Consider the following 19,267-nt stretch of genomic DNA (forward strand, 5'->3'; position numbering starts at 1 on the left):
ACATTTCCCAGCGACGACATGGGTGTGTTGACAAAGCTTGTGCCGCGCTTCTTTCATTTGCACCCTTGTAGGATGCTGCACTCCAACGATTCTGACAGCTTCCAGGTCATGTTTCGCTATTTTGAAGACAAAGCGATTCAGAAAGACAAATCCGGTGAGGGCTTTTCACGCGTATGCATCCGCGTCTTCCTCTCTTTACGAAGCCTAATCTTCCCCAAATTTCTCCTCATCAGGAATGATGCAGTGTATCATTTGCGTGGGCGACAAAGTGTTTGATGTTTTCCTCCAGATGATGGCTGACAAGGTGAGTGTGACTTTTTCCCTAAAGCGAAACATTTGCGTTTTCATTCACCAACATTTCTCCTTTCCGTTGTAGCCAAAGACCAAAGAGCACGAGGAGGAACTGGAGCGTCATGCCCAATTCTTGTTAATTAACTTTAACCACACCCACAAGAGGATCCGCAGAGTGGCCGATAAATATCTTTCTGGTTTGGCCGAGACGTGAGTTGTCCTCCTCTTCCCCGTTGCTTCGACCACATCAAGCATGTTCGAAATGATTGTTTCTGCCGCTTTGACCAGATTCCCACATCTGCTTTGGAATGGCCGTGTGCTGAAGACCATGTTAGACATTTTGCAGACACTCTCGCTCTCTTTAAGTGCAGTAAGTATCAGGGAAGGTTGTTGTTGTACAAAATAGAAAGAGATGCTTGTGTAATAATATGGTTAAAAGTGATACATCAAATGTTTCCCACTTATTCAGGACATCCACAAGGACCAACCGTATTACGACATTCCAGATACCCCGTACAGCATCACAGTACCGGATACGTATGAGGCCCGAGAAGTAGGTTTTTGTGTCCACTAAATACTCTTCAAGTGTCCACCGACACTGAAATACAGTAATGCCGAAGTGTTCGTTGAAAACTAGGCAAAGATTTTATTCCTAAAAATCCGTCCGTCCGTCCGTCTTCTTCCGCTTATCCGGGGTCGGGTCGCGGGGGCAGCAGCTTTAGCAGGGAAGCCCAGACTTCCCTCTCCCCAGCCACTTCAGCCAGCTCATCCGACGGGACCCCAAGGCGTTCCCAGGACAGCCGAGAGACGTAGTCTCTCCAGCGTGTCCTGGGTCGTCCCCGGGGCCTCCTGCCGGTAGGACATGCCCGGAACACCTCCCCAGGGAGGCGTCCAGGAGGCATTCCTAAAAATTACATGTTTATTACCGTGAACCACACTGACATCATGCACATTTTGAATATTACCACTGTGCCCACACTGACATCATGCACATTTTGAATATTACCACTGTGCTTAAATACAGTAAAATTTAGTATAAAAAAAACAAAAAAAAACTTGTATTGATTCAGTTAATATATATGTTACACATTAAAGTTAAATATTGTGCTCAAATGCATGTGTAAAAAATTTTTTTTTAAAAGATTAAATTAAATTGTAACATCATGCAAAAAATTTACTGTACTTGAAAAGTAAAAAAAAAAAAAAAAGCTTAAACAAGATAAATTGTGATATGTTTGTAAATATTTCCTGTTTTAATTAATTCAGTGATTCTTTTGTGTATCACTCGAGAGAGACCACATACCATTAATGGTCCTCGCACCCCATTTGGAAAAAATTCTGCCGTCATTATTTCTATTGTGTGATAATGACGTATTCATTTTCGCCCCACTTGCTGATTATTATTTATTTTATTTCTCAGAGCATCGTGAAGGACTTTGCCGCTCGTTGTGGCGAGATCCTGAAAGAAGCAATGAAATGGGCCCCTTCAGTCACAAAGTCCCACCTGCAGGTTTGTAATTCATCACGACACAAACTCAAAGATGTTCATCCAGAATGTGTTTCTCTCAGGAATACACACGCTGCGGATACACCACATCTGTGTATTGTTCCAACATCTGGTTGTTTCAAGTTGTTCATCTTCTTATCACCTCGTGTGTGTCGAGCAGGAGTACTTGAACAAGCACCAGAACTGGGTGTCGGGTCTGTCCCAGCACACGGGCCTGGCCATGGCCACAGAGAGCATCCTGCATTTTGCTGGCTACAACAGGCAGAGTACCACACTGGGCGTGAGTCTCACGCACGCACGCACACACTCATGCGTGTGTAAATGAGGCCGTTTTTGAACGCTGCAAAATTGTATTTAGAGATTTGGATTGACCGCGCAATCGGTTTGGCATCTTTCCATTTCCCCCACAATGCTTATCCTGTTTCAGTGAAACTAGAGTCTAACTTAGCTGGTGGAGGGTCGAGGGGAATATAACCAAGACTGATCACCTACTGGCTTTCATATCTAACGTGCACGTTGCAGGTGTTCTGTGCCAATGAATATTACATCCGGGTTAAGTGAGGTGAACTTAAACGTTACTTTTGCAGAAAATCTAGCAAACTACCGTACATCTAATTACCGTTTGAAGCTAACAGCAAATGTGCTCCTTTAGCTGCTTGCTCAAAACATTTGTTAATTGTGCTTATTACGTGTGCATGTCGATGAGTTTGAGTTTACCGTATCATCTGCTAACTTACATATTTATGTGAATGTTTATTGCTCACATTTAACACATATGATATTTATCTGATATCCATTTTTGCCCCTGACGGAATGAATGAAACCATATTTTATCACATGATGAAGTATCTCCATCAAGTTGACACCAGTGTTTATTTTTATTATTGCTACATTTCTTATTTCACAAGAAGCTTTTGTGTACTTACACATGAACAAAGTTACTTCTATTACATAGACATATCATGGTTCTCGATTAATCAACCTTAATTACTTACCAGTGCATGCGTACACTAGTATTGTGTGTCCATTTTGTTGTACGTGTTCGTCAGCTTGCTTTTGGCTTTTTGCACTTTTCATTTGCTTCATTTGTTTTATTTGTCTCTATCAAACCGCATCCTGGTTGGTTGGCTGCTTAATGGATTTTGCTGGTTACCTGGTTACTTGGCTGCAATGGTGGCTTGTTTGGCTGGATGTGGCCATAGGCTGCGCTCGCTCAGGTTGGTTTGAACAATTCTGAAAACAATTGAGTGAGACGGGGCTTGCCACGTTTGTTTTTCGACTGCTGAGCCGCAAGTGACGTTATGGTTTGCCTCTCCAGACCACGCAACTGACTGAGAGGCCCGCGTGTGTGAAAAAAGATTACTCCAACTTCATGGCGTCTCTCAACCTGCGCAACCGATACACTGGAGAGGTATGCGGTACTTTTTTTTTTTTTTTGTAAAGCCTGCGCCGACTTTGAGTCAAAGTCACAATGTTGATATCTAAAGGTGTCATGTAAGAGTTTTAAAAAAAGCTTTTTAAAGACACTCAGGTATTCATTAATTAATCGTTTTTGTTTTGTTCATAATTGTGGCTGCAGTCAATGCAACTAAGTGCATTTCCTCAAGTAACCATTTTTATACCTTCCCTCTATCTAGAAGGAATACATATCACGTAAGATATTACATATTAATCAACTAAAAAGTGTAAAAATGAAAACATTCTCCCATTCTTCTCTGAGCTATAAAAAAAGTCCTTAATATCCTTTGTACTGTATATTTGACAATACAGTGTTACTTATTTGACATAAGCTAAAATGCGATTTACAGTATATTTCTCATCATTTTTACCACATTATTGCATATGAACTAGGTGTGTAAGGTCATTACAATTTTTAATCATAATAAGTCGCTCAATTTGATTTCAATAGTTAACTCACGATTAATCGCAAATTCTATATCTGTTCTAAATGAACAATAAAATGTGCAATACTTTTTTTCTCCTAAGTTTTCATCCTCTTGTTAACATATAAATGGGGAAAAAATATAAAAAATAGAAATATGACTGCATCTTTAAGTCATTGATACAGTAATTTAGTTAAAATGAAAAAGATGTACTGTAAAAAACGAGTGTGATATTGATTTGCGTTGTGGTAATTATTCTGCCACTAGGTGGCATAATTGTATTTGTAAGACGGTGACACATCAGAGTATTTTTTTTTCATATTAAGAGCTGTCTAATCTTTAACATGAAATAACTTGTGAAATTCTGCAAATTATTAAAATTGTAAAATACTACTTGACCCCAGTCTCCACAAATATATGCATTATTATTAAATTTATTACGGCTAAATTTTGACGTGGACGTGTCTGCTACTTTACGACTGGAATTGCCAGGGGCGGTCATTAATAGTGCGTTAAAAAAAAATAGTGGCGTTAAAGGAACTTTAAATGAACTCAAAATGAACGCACTCATTTTGACATCCCTAATATGAACTCTTATACATTTTTGTTCTATAAAAGATCTTAAATGTGTTTTTGTTATAAGGTGGCCGGCATGATCCAATTTTCCGAGGCGACGCACAGTCAGTCCGACCTGAACAAGTTGATGATTGAGCAGATGATGAGTGCTCTCGACAGCCGAGATCCTGAAGCTTTCACCCAGGCCATGTTCAAGATGGCAGCCTTGCTCATAATCACCAGAAGTCAGTCAATCCGCGCTAACAATGTAGAAACTGCCCGACAATTCGGTTTTGGGCTCAATTGAGCCCTCCTTTGTCCTCAGACTGCAACCCTGCGCTGCTGCACCATCTGTGCTGGTCGCCCTTGAAGATGTTCACTGAACACGGCATGGAAACGGCCATCGCTTGCTGGGAGTGGCTGCTGGCTGCTCACAATGGCGTTGAAGTGCCAGTGAGTGTCACTCTGCTTGGATTAATGCGCTTTGAGTTCTGTTTCTGATCACCTTCACACAGAGGGAATCAATACATCTGGTTGTGTTTCCTTTGTGTCCAGTTCATGCGTGAGATGGCCGGCGCTTGGCAGATGACGGTGGAGCTGAAGATGGGTTTGTTCTCCGTCGCTAAGGTGGAGGCGGGCCCTCTGGCCGTGTCAGAAGAGAGCCAGCCTGCACCCTGCGCACCCGACGTTATACCCCACTTCCTGTGGATAGAGGTCAGTAACCCAGGATATCCTTTCCTGGGTTTCCTATTTTTTCATTCAATCAAGACTTTTTAGGTCAGGTCCATGGTTTGCTTTTTTCTTCTTCCAGTTTCTGGTGCAGAGGTTCGAAATAGCCAAATACAGCAGCTCGGACCAGGTGGAGATTTTCACCACCATCCTGCAGAGGTCGCTATCTCTGAGCGTGGGAGGAGCCAAAAGCAACTTGAACACGCACGTCGCCGCCATCGGGCCGAGATTTCGGTGTGCTGTCTGAGCCCAAAGGACTATTTGTCATCTTTGAAACACCAAATCTAGACACAATAAGACTATTGTGCTATCTCTGTTTTACTATTTTAGCCTGCTTACTCTGGGTTTAACTCTTCTGCACGCTGACGTGGTGACAAACGCCACCATCAAAAACGTACTGCGGGAGAAGATCTATTCCACAACTTTTGACTACTTCAGGTAGAAATGATGAGCGTTGCAAGCGAGCAAAGAAAACTTGTCACTGTATTCATTTTTTTTTCTGACTTTTGCAGCGTCAATCCCAAATTTCCCACTCAAGCTGATCAGAGGTTGAGAGAAGACATCAGCATCATGATCAAGTTCTACGCTTGCCTGCAGTCTGATAAAAAGTACCTGGCTGCCAATCAGCTGGTTCCCCCAGGTTCAGAACTTTAAATATAGACTTGTACACTGACTGGCCAAAATATTAGGTACTCCTAGGGCTGCTCGATTACGTAAAAAATGATCATCACAATTATTTTGGCAATAATTGAAATCACGATTATTCAAGTGATTATTAATTTTTTGGTACAAAACAAGAACATGTTTAAACAATTTAAAAATATTAAGACCTATTTCTTTTCTCTTTTTTTTTTTAATTATGTAAGTTCCCTTTGGACCAAACAGAATTTATAATAATATATATTGATTCTAATAATATATATTTATTTATTTATGTTGACAAAAACTTGAAGTTGGATTTATTTTTTGGTACAAAACAAGAAAATGTTTAAATGTAAAAAACTAATAAAAAATATTAAGACAAATAAAATTCTTTGAAACACTATAATTTTGCAAGTTCCTTTTGGATGAAACAAAATGTATTAACTTATTTATTTTAAAATTGAAAAAAGGTGCAAATTTAAACAAAAAAAAATTGTATTCATCTTTTTTTCCGATTATGCTGATTTTGTAATTGTAGAGTGTAATAATTGAAATTGTAATTGAATTTTGATGAATTGCACAGCCCTAGGTACTCCTGCAAAATACAATGAGGCCAAGCAAGTGAGTAATATTATTTTTGAACAGTTTTTCAATGCATCTCTGGATTCTGCAGGTGTATTTAATGTTGTGGCGAGAAGGTGTTCTTTTCTCCGTGGTCTGCGGTTACACCAAGATGCTAAATGCAATTATTTGGCCTTGTTTAGATCCACAAGACATGTCTGTGAACAGCTTGTCAGTGATGGCGGTGACGGACAGCCGCAATAACCTGGATGCGGCGATGGGTCAAAGGCAGCAGGTGGCTCAGGGATGGATTAACACCTACCCTCTGTCCTCTGGGATGTCCACCATATCCAAGAAATCTGGTGAAAATCACACACACACACTATCTCTACTTGTAAATAATAATTAAAAAAAATGCTGATCAATTTCTCCTGGAATGTTTAAGGCCTCTCCAAAAAAAGCAACAGAGGTTCTCAACTGCACAAGTACTACATGAAACGTCGTACCCTCTTACTGGCTTTACTGGTATTTATATTTGATGACACTATATTATATATTATATATCTATATTCACACACAAAAGGCATCAATTCATGCTTTTTATTTCATTTTTTTTGTGTCTGTGCCGCTTTCCTGTCCAGGCTAGCGAGATTGAGCGGCTGACGACATGGTACAACCCCTTGTCAACTCAAGAGCTCGCCATCGCCACTGAGCAATCTGTGGAGACCAGCATCGCTAACTGGAGGTCCAAATACATCAGCTTGACGGAGAAGCAGTGGAAGGACAACGTGAATCTGGCGTGGAGCATCGCACCTTACCTGGCGCTGCAGCTACCTGCCAGGTATGCATGACCGGCCTCGTTTCCTAATATGCCCTGCGAATAGCTCACTGTATCAATAAAATGTCATTAACATGACAAGTACAGATGATCTGACACAATGTTCACTTCTCAGGTTCAAACACACTGAAGCGATCGTGTCCGAGGTGACTCGTCTGGTGCGTCTGGATCCAGCTGCTGTGTGCGACATCCCTGAAGCCGTCAAGGTGAGTTGTGCGGTGATGTCATGCAAGAACCGAAAAAGAGAGCAGGAAAGGCCCTTGTATAAAGTAGTCCCACAAATTAACCCTATAAAGCCAAACGTAACATATTAAATATAAGACATTTTGAGCCCTCTATTTCATAGAGTAGAATTATTTGTTTTCCCATTAAAACTCTTGACGTATTTGATCTGACACATGCAATGTACGGATAATCCATTAGAGGGCAGTATCACCCAGCTGATGGCTTTTCCAGCGACTTCGCCCCAATTGAGAAAGGAGAGACAATTATACTTATTAATAGTGGGAAATGTTCGTTTTGATTTTTGAAAATACTAATATGTTTGATATGTCTGTTTATTATTATATTTTTGACAGTTATAAATGTACAAATTTAAAGCATTGTGACCGGATGTATCAAATAAGACACAAATCAAAAGTCATATGTGGAAGTTGATTTTTAAAAAAAAAAAAAAAAGGTTTGTTCAAAAGGACTAATAAATCAGAATTTTCTCTCATATTTCATGCTTCAGGCTTTATAGGGTTAATTAATAATTTTCTCTAGAGTCAACCATTACTCGTCCCTTCAACTTCTCTAGCTCAAGTAAAGAAAATAGTTTATTTATTTATTACAACTTATGGTAAATTGTGTTTACCTTTTAACCTGCATCATTTGCATTTTAAAGTGCGAAGCCATAATAAAATGTCGAGTGCAAATGCGATGCCGTGACCCAGAATTTCTCTCGGGAAAGGATTCTCATAATGAGGTGATGCTCCACTCCCTCCAGATTCCTTCCAGAGCGCTTAATTGATGTCTTAATGAGTCTCTCACATGTATAATGAAGAGAGAAACACAACATGTCCCTCATGGCTTTCACCATTCAGCAATTTTGCTCCTTCTTGACACCCTGTAGTTGATTCCAGCCATTTTAGTGATATTTCATGTAAAAACACGTGTACTTCTTCACAGTTCCTCGTGACGTGTCACACAATCGACGCCGACTCTCCCGAGCTGAGCCACATCCTGTGCTGGGCGCCCGCAGATCCGCCAACGGGACTGTCCTACTTCTCCTCCATGTACCCTCCGCACCCGCTCACGGCACAATACGGGGTCAAAGTGCTCCGCTCTTTTCCTCCCGTACGCTCACATCTGTTCGCCTGTTGCGTTTGTATTTTTGCAATTTGAACTAGTAACATCTTTTGACTGCTTTTCCTAGGACGCCATCTTGTTTTACATTCCTCAAATTGTCCAAGCACTTCGTTATGATAAGGTGAATACGTTTTTGTGTCCAAATAATACAGACACTAGTCTTGTTGTTTGACATTGCGTAAATGCTAACGCTAACAAGTTCAAACTGCTAGCAAGATTTGAATGTAGCCTCACTTTGTTTGCTCTTCATTGCAGTCCGGTCTTTGTATCTGTATCTGTGTCTTGGTCTAGATGGGTTACGTGAGGGAATACATCCTGTGGGCCGCTCAGAAGTCGCAACTCCTCGCCCATCAATTCATCTGGAACATGAAGACGAACATCTACCTGGACGAAGAGGCCCACCAGAAAGACCGTGAGAGATAACTCTTGAAAGAGATGTATACGCAAAAAAAAAACGTGCACAAAAATAAAACTCAAGTCTTCTCTCTCCCCGCCTGCAGCCGACATTGGTGAGCTTTTGGAGCAAATGGTGGAGGAGATCACAGGAAGCTTGTCTGGACCGGCCAAAGACTTCTACCAGCGAGAGTTTGACTTTTTCAATAAAATCACCAACGTCTCAGCCACTATCAAGTATGAACACACAAATGCACATCACAAAATCTAAGATGGACATAACCTTTTGTGTGCTTATTTTAACCATCGCAAAAGCCTTGGAATGGCATCAGCAAGGGAACATAAACCCATTTGCTCCCAAAAACGTATAAAAACGTTCTATTTTAAATATTGCCATGGTCCAAAGACTGTATTTATACATTTTTCATGTTTTTTTTTATGCTACAGCATACAGAAGGCTTTGATGCAGCCTCTGACCTGAATTGGTCGCCTAAAGTAATGGTAGTTATTACAAAAAACGGCCAGCAGGTGGAAGCAGAGTATAAGAGATTAATATACTTTTTTTCCCTGATGAAAGATGAGACTTTAATCTTTCTTTTGGTATGTTCCAAGTTTTTTATAGCAATAGAACACAATATTCTGTGGTCCTTGTCAAAATCCAGTAAACCGCCCGGGAGCGAAGGGGGTTACTTCAGTGAAAATGGCTGGGAGTGAATGAGTTAATAAACTATTGTACAGAACGGATGGACTCGCGTCACCAACAAACTGTGCCCTCTTGATAATCGCGTTGTTTACAACATGGAGTTTTCCCGTGTGTTCTCTTGTTTTGCTCGTCTCCTGCCTTGAGCTACTTGCACTCCCCTTCCAAATCACCTTGGCTGATCATTTCCGAAGCGTTGTTTACCTAAACGTCCCACTGAGTACACGCCGGTTTGGAAGCCGCTCACTGAAGCTAATTATTTGTCCCACTCAGGGATGACAAAACTCCCGTCAGTTCTCATTAGAACAATCATGGCAAATATATCCAGAGGTGAACGTCCCTCCCTTGTGGACAACAACAGAGCCGAGCTGTCACCTGTGGTGTAAAACCATTCCGTAAGATACCCATGCATGCTCACTTCACTTTGTTTGCGTTTGTCTCAATCAGACCTTTTCCCAAAGGGGAGGAGCGGAAAAAGGCCTGCCTTGAATCACTGTCCCAAATCAAAGTCCAGCCTGGCTGCTATCTGCCCAGTAACCCAGAGGCCATCGTGTTAGATATAGACTACAAATCAGGGACCCCAATGCAAAGGTGGGCCCCATGTTTGCGCTAAACATTCATTTACCAGACGGATTCCATGTCAAAAAGTAACACCTTGTCCAAAATCTGCCTAGTGCCGCCAAAGCTCCTTACCTGGCCAAATTCAAAGTGAAGAGGTGTGGCGTCAGCGAGCTGGAAAAAGAAGGTAGTGTCACAAATGCAATAATGGTGTGTTGGGTCATCCATGGGAATTAAAAAAAATAAATAAAAAATCCTACAGGTCACAAGCGTACAAGACTGTAATCTGTTTAGACCAACCATGACTCAGCTTCAGAAAACAGTTGAGCCATGATTGGTCTTTACCTGAGCAAATATGTCATTTTCAGCTGACAGTGAGTGGCAAAATGGCCGCTCCTGCTGCTTAATTCAAATTCCACAAGCATATTAACTCATTTGCTGCCATTGACGGCTATAGATGTCAAAAAATCATTTAAACTATTTTTATTAGTTTAACTTTTTTTTTTTTTACGAAAAAAAAAAAAAGTTGATTATTTTTATTTTTTATTTTTTTTTAAGAAAAGATTATTAAAAATTAGGGGCATCAGGTGATTAAAATTTGTAATCGTAATTAATCGCATGACTTCACTAGTTAACTCACGATTAATCACAAATTTTACATATTTTCTAAATGTACAAAAAAAAATCTAGGTTTCATACTCTTGTTAACAAAAAAAAAACGTTAAATAGAAATAGTTCAAATGAATTTTTGACATCTATAGCCGTCGATGGCAGCGAATGAGTTAATCAGAATGACGTGTCTAGACTAATGTTGGCTGCATAGAACATATTATCGCCAAAAAGAAAATTGGGGTTGACTTCCTTTTTAAGGTAAGAGAATATCCCTGCAAATTCCCTTCAGGTCTGCGGTGTCGCTCCGACTCTGCGGATGAGGAGAAAAGCGAAGAGGAGGCCAAGAGAATCTGCTGGCAGGCGGCCATCTTTAAAGTGGGCGACGACTGCCGACAAGTATTGACCTTCCGCCGAACCGAATCGAACATCGCCGCCATTTTATCGCATATTTTTTGTTTTTCAAGTGTTGCTTTTGTGTTTAGGACATGCTTGCGCTTCAAATCATCAGCCTGTTCAAGAACATCTTCCAGCTGGTGGGCTTGGACCTCTACGTGTTCCCTTACAGGGTGGTGGCCACGGCTCCAGGAGTAAGACCAACTCAAAAATAACTAGAGAATGCAATTTCTGTAGAAATTGCGTGAAGGCTATGAAGCTGAATACAAAACAGGTATTATCTGAAATGGTATTGAATGATGTTGAGGGATATTGAAAGACGTGGAATGATAGTCAATGATCTGGAAATAACTGAACAACTTGAAGTTGAAATGGTTTGAATCCATCAAGAAATGTTGAACTAGTTGAAGGAGGAACAACAGTGCAATTATAATAATAAAGTTGGAGGAAACAAAGAATACAAGAAAGCAGCGTGGATTTGAGTAGGCAATGGAGTAAGGGTCACTTCCTGTTGAAACGGGTAACTTCCTGTTGAAATCAGGCCACTTCCGGTCCACTTCCTGTTAAAATCAGACAACTTCCTGTTGAAATCAGGCCACTTCCGGTTCACTTCCTGTTGAAATCAGGACACTTCCGGTCCACTTCTTGTTGAAACAGGTCACTTCCTGTTGAAATCAAGCCACTTCCGGTTCACTTCCTGTTGAAATTATGTAAATGTGTAATGTTGAATCTGCCATTGGGAATAGTAGGGTACAAAATTGCGAATTGTGGGTAAGGGGTAATTTTGGGAATGAAGTAAATGGATCCGATCATATTAATAATATGTTAAAATTGGAATGGCGAAAATTGGATGAATGATGTGAATCTAGTAAGTTGTGAAGAATCAAGTAGAAAATGAGGTAATGTTTGAAGAATCAGGTAGTAAATGGAGTAAGGTTTTAAGAATCAATTAGGAAATGGACCAATAATCATCCCTAAAGTTAAATGTTTTGAATGCCACTGAAAAAAATATTTAAATGTGAAATGTTGAATCTCCCATTAAGAATAAATGGGGAAAAATAGGGTACAAAATCGTAAATTGTGGGTAAGGCGTGAATATTTGGAATAAACAAAATGCACCCAATCATGGCGTGAATATTTGCAATATGTTAAAATTGGAATGATGGAAAAATGGGATGAATTATGTGGAAGTAGATAGATGCCAAAAAATGGGCGGAATAATATTAATAAAAAGTTTAAAGTATAGGAATAACATATGTGTGAAGGCTGTGGTGTTTTGTCATGTTAAACTTGTTTCGTTTTTATCCCAGTGTGGCGTGATCGAGTGCATTCCAGACTGCAAGTCTCGGGATCAGCTGGGCCGCCAGACGGACTTCGGCATGTACGATTATTTTCGCAATCAGTACGGCGATGAATCCACGCTGGCGTTCCAGAAGGTAACGTTTGTCGCCAACGAGCTGCCCGCTCCTCAGTCCCGCACGGATGAGCCTCGCCACTTCCTATTTGTCTTTGCAGGCGCGCTACAACTTCATTCGCAGCATGGCGGCGTACAGCCTGCTGCTCTTCCTGCTGCAGATTAAAGACCGGCACAACGGCAACATCATGCTGGACAGCCAGGGGCACCTCATCCACATCGGTATGTCCGTTGTGTGTGTGTGTGTGTGTGTGTGTGTGTGTGTGTGTGTGTGTGTGTGTGTGTGTGTGTGTGTGTGTGTGTGTGTGTGTGTGTGTGTGTGTGTGTGCCGTGGCGTGTAGCTACCCGCAAACTAGGATCTTTTGTTGTTTGGCAGGAAACACTAATCAAACAAGCTTATTTATAAACAGTTATTTTGCAAGGGAATCTTCCCCGTAGCTAAATCTGTTGGGGCACTTCCTGTTGAAATCGGTCACTTCCTGTTGAAATCAGACCACTTCTGATTCACTTCCTGTTAAAATCAGGTCACTTCCAGTTCATTTCCTGTTGAAATCAGACCACTTCTGGTTCACTTCCTGTTGAAATCAGGCCACTTCCAGTTGACTTCCTGTTGAAACAGGTCACTTCTTGTTGAAATCAGGCCACTTCTGGATCACTTCCTGTTAAAATCAGGTCACTTCCTGTTGAAATCAGGCCACTTCTGGTTCACATCCTGGTGAAATCAGGCCACTTCCGGTCCACTGCCTGTTGAAACAGGTCACTTCTTGTTGAAATCAGGCCACTTCCGGTTCACTTCCTGTTGAAATCAGATGACTTCCTGTTGAAATCAGGACACTTCCGGTCCACTTCCTGTTGAAACAGGTCACTTCTTGTTGAAATCAGGACACTTCCGGTTCACTTTCTGTTGAAATCAGGACACTTCCGGCCCACTTCTTGTTGAGACAGGTCACTTCCTGTTGAAATCAACCCACTTCCGGTCCACTTTCTGTTGAAACAGGTCACTTCTTGTTGAAATCAGGCCACTTCCAGTTCACTTCCTGTTGAAATCAGACAACTTCCTATTGAAATCAGATGACTTCCAGTTTAAATCAGGCCACTTCCGGTTCACTTCCTGTTGAAATCAGGACACTTCCGGTCCACTTCTTATTGAAAAAGGTCACTTCCTGTTGAAATCAACCCACTTACGGTCCACTTCTTGTTGAAATCAACCCACTTCCGGTCCACTTTCTGTTGAAACAGGTCACTTTTTGTTGAAATCAGGCCACTTCCAGTTCACTTCCTGTTGAAATCAGACAACTTCCTATTGAAATCAGATGACTTCCAGTTGAAATCAGGCCACTTCCGGTTCACTTCCTGTTGAAATCAGGACACTTCCGGTCCACTTCTTGTTGAAACAGGTCACTTCCGGTTCACTTCCTGTTGAAATGATGTAAATGTGTAATGTTGAATCTGCCATTGGGAATGAACTATTTATCAAAACCGCCACTTAACTGTGTGTGTTTTGATTCGCAGACTTCGGCTTCATGTTCGAAAGCTCCCCCGGCGGCAACCTGGGCTGGGAGCCCGACATCAAGCTGACGGACGAGATGGTGATGATCATGGGCGGCAAGATGGAGGCCACGCCTTTTAAGTGGTTCATGGAGATGTGCGTGAGGGGTTACCTCGCAGTCAGGTGAGTAGCACATAGCTAGAGTAGTTCCCGTTGCGACGTGATGACACTGACGGACGGCTGAATTTAGACCCTACATGGACGGCGTGGTCTCCTTGGTCAACCTCATGTTAGACACGGGGCTCCCTTGCTTCAGAGGGCAAACCATCAAGTTGCTCAAGTGAGTTGACATTTGATTTTTGATTTATTTTTTTTATTATGCAAAACACAGTTAAATTTATTTATTCTAAAATTGAGTTCACATTTTGCACAAGGATTTTTTGGGGGATTATATTTAAAAAAAAAAAATGTTTTAGATGTTTCAGGCTGTTTATTGCCACTTCCAGTTCAACCTAACTGTCAAACTAAACATAACCAAGAGAACTACACTTTTTGTATTTACACAAAACACATAACTTTGCCTTACTAAGGTCTTTTTAGCTTAATGCTAACAAATAATACAATTGACAAGCTATGATACTAGCATCAATATTTTGGTACTTAAAATAGAGTAACCAGATTTGAGCATACACAATACACACACATGCAGACAGACTGTATATACTGTAACAGTTTTTACTACAGTTTTGTTGTGACAATCTTCGGTTGTTTTTGTGAAGTACAACACAGTAGAGTTTTCGTGTTTTCAAAAACACAAACTTTTTTTGTTGGTGTTTTTTCAGGGGGCTGGAATGGATTAATGGCATTTCCATTCATTTCAATGGGGAAAGATGATTTGAGATACAAATGTTTTGAGTTCATTTGAGTGCCACGAGCATCGCCTGTTTGTCTCTGGAACCTCTTCTCGCCTATTTTCTAAAAAAGAAAAAGAAAAAAAAGGCTCCCCTATTTGTGTATTTTTATTGAGTTTGTACCCAAGCCCTGTCTAATGGTAAAATAGTGCATTGGTGTCAAGGAAGTACGTTGAAGTGATCTTGACTGAGAGCCTGTTAATGCTATGGTTGCAGGCAGCGCTTCAATCCGGGTTTGAGTGAGAAAGAAGCAGCCGCCTTCATTATTAAAGTCATCCAGAACTGCTTCTTGAGCAGCAGGTCGGTAGCAAAACCACAAAACTCCTCACATTCCGCTTCTATCAGGTCAACTAAACATCACCACACCAATTCTCTTTTGTTACTTTCCCCCCCACAGGAGTCGAACCTACGACATGATCCAGTATTACCAAAACCAGATCCCCTACTAAACGCTTGTGCCTGAGCATGTGCAACCACTAGATGGCAGGCATGCGTGCGTATGTGCGTGCGTGCCTTGATATAATGTTCGGCTCCTTCAACATCGCATCGTTTGACGTCGTCTTGCCTTTTTCTTCCCATTGATGAAGTCATTCATTTCCCTCCTCAGCTAAGTGTTGTTATTGACAAATGAATATACTGTGGCACTTCAATCGGATGTTTAGTTTGCAAGTTTGCTCCAAACGTGCCAATTTGAAAATGATTGTTGATTCAAAAAAAATGTGGCCTTTTTTGGTCTCTCGTATTTGCCGGTACCGCTGCGCTCGTCTTTTTCAAGGACCAATCAGAAGATCGGTACTCGTCTCGTTCATAGTACTGTCAGTGGTTGCCGTGGTGATGCTGCACTAAATTGTGGGGTATGTATCGTCCAAAGGGGAAGAGTGGCTTTTGTTTGGATGAAGGTGACCATTTTGAATGTCGTTGCATGAAGAAGTTCCGTACGGGTAAGCTTTTTGGTGAATGTTTTTCAGAAGAGTCAAACATGCCGTGCAAGTTAGTTGTAATGTCACTGATTGTAAAAAAAAGAAAAAAGAAATCTGCATCTCTTTGTACATTTTTAGCTTTGACCCATTCTCCGTCTCCTTTTTCTATATATTTATGCCTTTTGAATCAGAATGCACACGATGTCAAATTAAATAAAGAATATATTAATTTAAAGAAATGCTTATGTGTTGAAATGTGTATGTATGTGTTAGAAAATACACATATGTAAGTAAATACAGGTTAATTATAGAGATGTTTTGACCGAGAACTGTCCTGCTTTCCTTCCCATGGTCATCATATCTTAAAATCCACCCGATTTAAAAAAAAAAAAAAAAAAAAAAAAAAGCCACACACACAGAGGCCTAATTGTTACAGCTGGGATGGGCTTTAGCGCACCTGAGACCCTCATTAGGACATTTCTTATTATTTTTATATTTATTTATTAAGACATTTATTATTATTTGCACAATAACTCGTCAACTCCTAATTTAAGCAATACACGAGCCCAGATCGGCTCGAGCGGTTTCCGTAATGTAGGGTGACCAAACGACCTCATTTGGGAGGACAGACTATTTTCTTATGTCCTGTTCGGCGTCCGCGGGTTTTTATAAATTCATGAAAATGTCCGTTTGGCATTGCGTGACTAATAAGAGGTGAAGTACACTGTGTAACTGCGGCTGGTACCACAATTTCAAAATTTCAAGGCCGGGTCATGTGCCCTCTTTTTTTCTTTTTTTTCTGGGGGATATGGTCACCCTGCCATAATGTCCACTAGAGGGCGGCACAGCACAACATTCATTCTACCCAAACGTGATGGCTTCGATGTTTTTTTTTTTGACGAGATAAAACGCTTAATTCATCTTGTATGACAAATGTTGCATAAAAGAGTATTTAAAAAATAAATAAATGATAGCTTTCAACCTACGTGCTTACTTAAAATAACTTAAAGGTTGAACGTTCTCAGACGTAATTTCACTTTTGTTGTTGTTGTTATTGTTTTACATAAATTTGAACCACACCTGAGTAAAATATAATTTATATTGGTATAGGAGATATTTAAAAATATGTATTTTTTAAATGGTTAAATTAACGTAAACAATAGCTGCTGGACTCACTGATAAATGGCATTACGCTTTTAAATTAATGAAAGTATTGTACGTATACCAGAGCATTAGTGTTGAATTTGGCAGCTTTACTTTTGTGTCGAATCAAATACTTTCTGCTAAAGGAATATTGTGCAGAGCAGTGTGTGGTGATTGGAAGATGAGCGGTCACGTGACAGGGGCTGCAAGTTTGTCACGAAAGAAAGATTTTGAAGGAGGGAAAAACGTGCTGATGCCTGTTTGACAACTTCACATTGGATTAATATTTCATTGCATGTATATACTGTAGATGTCCGCCTTGATGTATTTTTCATGACACCGCATCGCTGAGCGTCAGTACTGCTTGACGTTCATCTGATCCTTGAAGTCCCGCTTACTAAAGCGTGTGCGCATGCGCATGCGTAATGTATAAGCTACCCACGCACTATTAAAGTTCATGTACAAAACTGGACTTTTTTCTTCTTTTTTTTTTTTTTTACATTTATTTGTTTATTTATTTATTTATTTCCCAACTTGCAAACTATTCATATATTATAAAAAATATTCTCAATTCTCATACTATGAAACCCCCCACTTGCACAACGCACATAACTTAACGCTGACGAGTTTCAGTTTGAATTGATAATAAATGCAGAATCAAACTTACAGAATAATGCTCGTATTATTTCAGGTTTAGACTACAGGGAAATTAAGTGGCCAAATATATTTTTTTAATTGAGTCTTCTATGTTTGTAATTTATTAAATGTTTTCTCTTGTCTGTTTTATTTGCTGTAACCACCACCACCACCATTTTTTATGGTAAAGTTGGTTTGTTTAAATAAAAAAATAAAAATAATAATCTGTATTATTATATTATAATATATTGAATGTTTTTAGTTATTTTATTTTTTAAATTCAATAGCAGTACGAGTATTCAACTCTTGAGTAGTCACATTGGTAATGATACCAAGTACCGATACCACAAAAAAAAAAAAAAGAGCCCTACCTCTTGGCTATTGATTAATGCGAAGGGTTACCAATTTGACACTTCTGAAAGAACAAAATTATTAAATTCTGTTCTTTCTAATGGCAAGTTGACAACGCTGATCAATGTTTTCTCACAAAATCGATTTAAGAAGGTAGGAAACAGAGAAAAAAATACAAGTATAACTCACCGTGTCCCATCACTGCTTAGCTATTTTCCTTTTGGGGGACAAAATGGGTGCCTGCGAGCGCCATGTTGATGACCTCAGTTGTAAGATACCATCAAGTGTGTTTCCGCTCTCATTTTGTATACAGGATATTGACAAGGAAAGACGCAATCACAATGTTTATTTATTTATTTATTTATTAGCACTGTAGTGATGGCAGAACCCTCCCAAGCTAACTAGCTGCGCAAAAACACACACCGCCCGCCCGTCATCACGTCTTGTGACGCGTTCATGCTTGTTGGCCCACAGCGCAACAGTGTTGCCGGCCGATAATGAACTGTGCGGCCATCAAAGTGTCGCTGGAGAAAAGGCCATTTGTCCAAAGGCCGCATGAAGACAGTCAGGCCCATTGATGACATGCTGCAGCTAATCACCAATAGCGGCGGTTCTTTATGTATGTATGGGGGGCATTCTCCTCAAATATGACATATGACTTGCAGTGCACAGATGATAATCATATGTAAATTTAAAAAAAATCCCCCAGAAAGAAACATTAGTTGAACTTTTCAGGTTGATAAAGCAGCCCTATATTATAATACGCAAGTAGCTAGCATACATGTAGCGCTAAACGACACTACACAATATGACTTGCCTGCCTCACACAGTGGGGGCACTTAACCCACTTAAGTGTATCAAATCATGAACCACCCATGTGAGGGCTCATCAACTACCAAAAGAAAAAAAAAAACTCTTCTTTCTGTCTTGTGGTCTGTGTGTGTCGTATGTGTGGGTGCCCACGTGTTGTCCAACAATTGGCGCAGGCTGTTGAATGGGCCCCCTGTGTTCGCCTTCTCCTTATCACGTGACCTTTGATCTGTTTGGACAGCGTGACCAACAGACGCTGTGACGGACGGATATGTTCAAAATAGAAACAATGCGGCACGGGACGAGGATGATGGATTCGTTCGAAAAAGCCACAGCTATAGCAGGCAGAATCCATTTTGTTTATTAAGTGGCCACAATGCATCCCAGCAGGCTTCTGTGAACTGTTTTTGATACTGTACCATAAAAGTTGTCGATTAAGGATTCCATTGATCGGATGGATTCATTGATGTACTTGATTGAATGTGATTGGTCGGACCGTATTTAAGGAGAAACCCCACGAAACGATCCTGGTGTGAGCTCAACTTCTCTTGCACAACTTGCTGGAAACAAAATATATGTTT

General features: G+C 40.4%; 1 protein-coding gene across 3 annotated transcripts in view; it reads left to right on the plus strand.

The window, feature by feature from the left end:
* The window catches only part of pi4kab (phosphatidylinositol 4-kinase, catalytic, alpha b), a 31,851-nt gene extending 15,762 nt beyond the window's left edge, over positions 1-16,089 (plus strand). Inside the window, exons 23-55 of one of the 3 annotated variants that reach the window (XM_077560272.1) lie at positions 72-154; positions 234-304; positions 377-501; positions 580-661; positions 761-844; positions 1,712-1,801; positions 1,959-2,078; positions 3,001-3,015; positions 3,117-3,209; positions 4,325-4,481; positions 4,562-4,689; positions 4,792-4,950; positions 5,048-5,199; positions 5,296-5,403; positions 5,478-5,605; positions 6,372-6,530; positions 6,614-6,693; positions 6,810-7,009; positions 7,122-7,212; positions 8,177-8,344; positions 8,424-8,477; positions 8,648-8,768; positions 8,857-8,986; positions 9,897-10,040; positions 10,124-10,194; positions 10,909-11,015; positions 11,102-11,206; positions 12,323-12,448; positions 12,528-12,648; positions 13,939-14,098; positions 14,166-14,255; positions 15,043-15,126; positions 15,224-16,089. In XM_077560272.1, coding sequence (XP_077416398.1) covers positions 72-154; positions 234-304; positions 377-501; positions 580-661; positions 761-844; positions 1,712-1,801; positions 1,959-2,078; positions 3,001-3,015; positions 3,117-3,209; positions 4,325-4,481; positions 4,562-4,689; positions 4,792-4,950; positions 5,048-5,199; positions 5,296-5,403; positions 5,478-5,605; positions 6,372-6,530; positions 6,614-6,693; positions 6,810-7,009; positions 7,122-7,212; positions 8,177-8,344; positions 8,424-8,477; positions 8,648-8,768; positions 8,857-8,986; positions 9,897-10,040; positions 10,124-10,194; positions 10,909-11,015; positions 11,102-11,206; positions 12,323-12,448; positions 12,528-12,648; positions 13,939-14,098; positions 14,166-14,255; positions 15,043-15,126; positions 15,224-15,275 — 3,658 coding nt within the window. In that variant the 3' untranslated portion in view covers positions 15,276-16,089. Of the gene's footprint in view, positions 1-71; positions 155-233; positions 305-376; positions 502-579; positions 662-760; positions 845-1,711; positions 1,802-1,958; positions 2,079-3,000; positions 3,016-3,116; positions 3,210-4,324; positions 4,482-4,561; positions 4,690-4,791; positions 4,951-5,047; positions 5,200-5,295; positions 5,404-5,477; positions 5,606-6,371; positions 6,531-6,613; positions 6,694-6,809; positions 7,010-7,121; positions 7,213-8,176; positions 8,345-8,423; positions 8,478-8,647; positions 8,769-8,856; positions 8,987-9,896; positions 10,041-10,123; positions 10,195-10,908; positions 11,016-11,101; positions 11,287-12,322; positions 12,449-12,527; positions 12,649-13,938; positions 14,099-14,165; positions 14,256-15,042; positions 15,127-15,223 lie in introns of those variants that run through there. The other 2 variants (XM_077560271.1, XR_013293328.1) reach the window with 2 other exon arrangements.
* Positions 16,090-19,267: the final 3,178 nt, after the last annotated feature.

Source organism: Vanacampus margaritifer, chromosome 3 (assembly GCF_051991255.1).
Source record: "Vanacampus margaritifer isolate UIUO_Vmar chromosome 3, RoL_Vmar_1.0, whole genome shotgun sequence".
NCBI lineage: Eukaryota > Metazoa > Chordata > Actinopteri > Syngnathiformes > Syngnathidae > Vanacampus > Vanacampus margaritifer.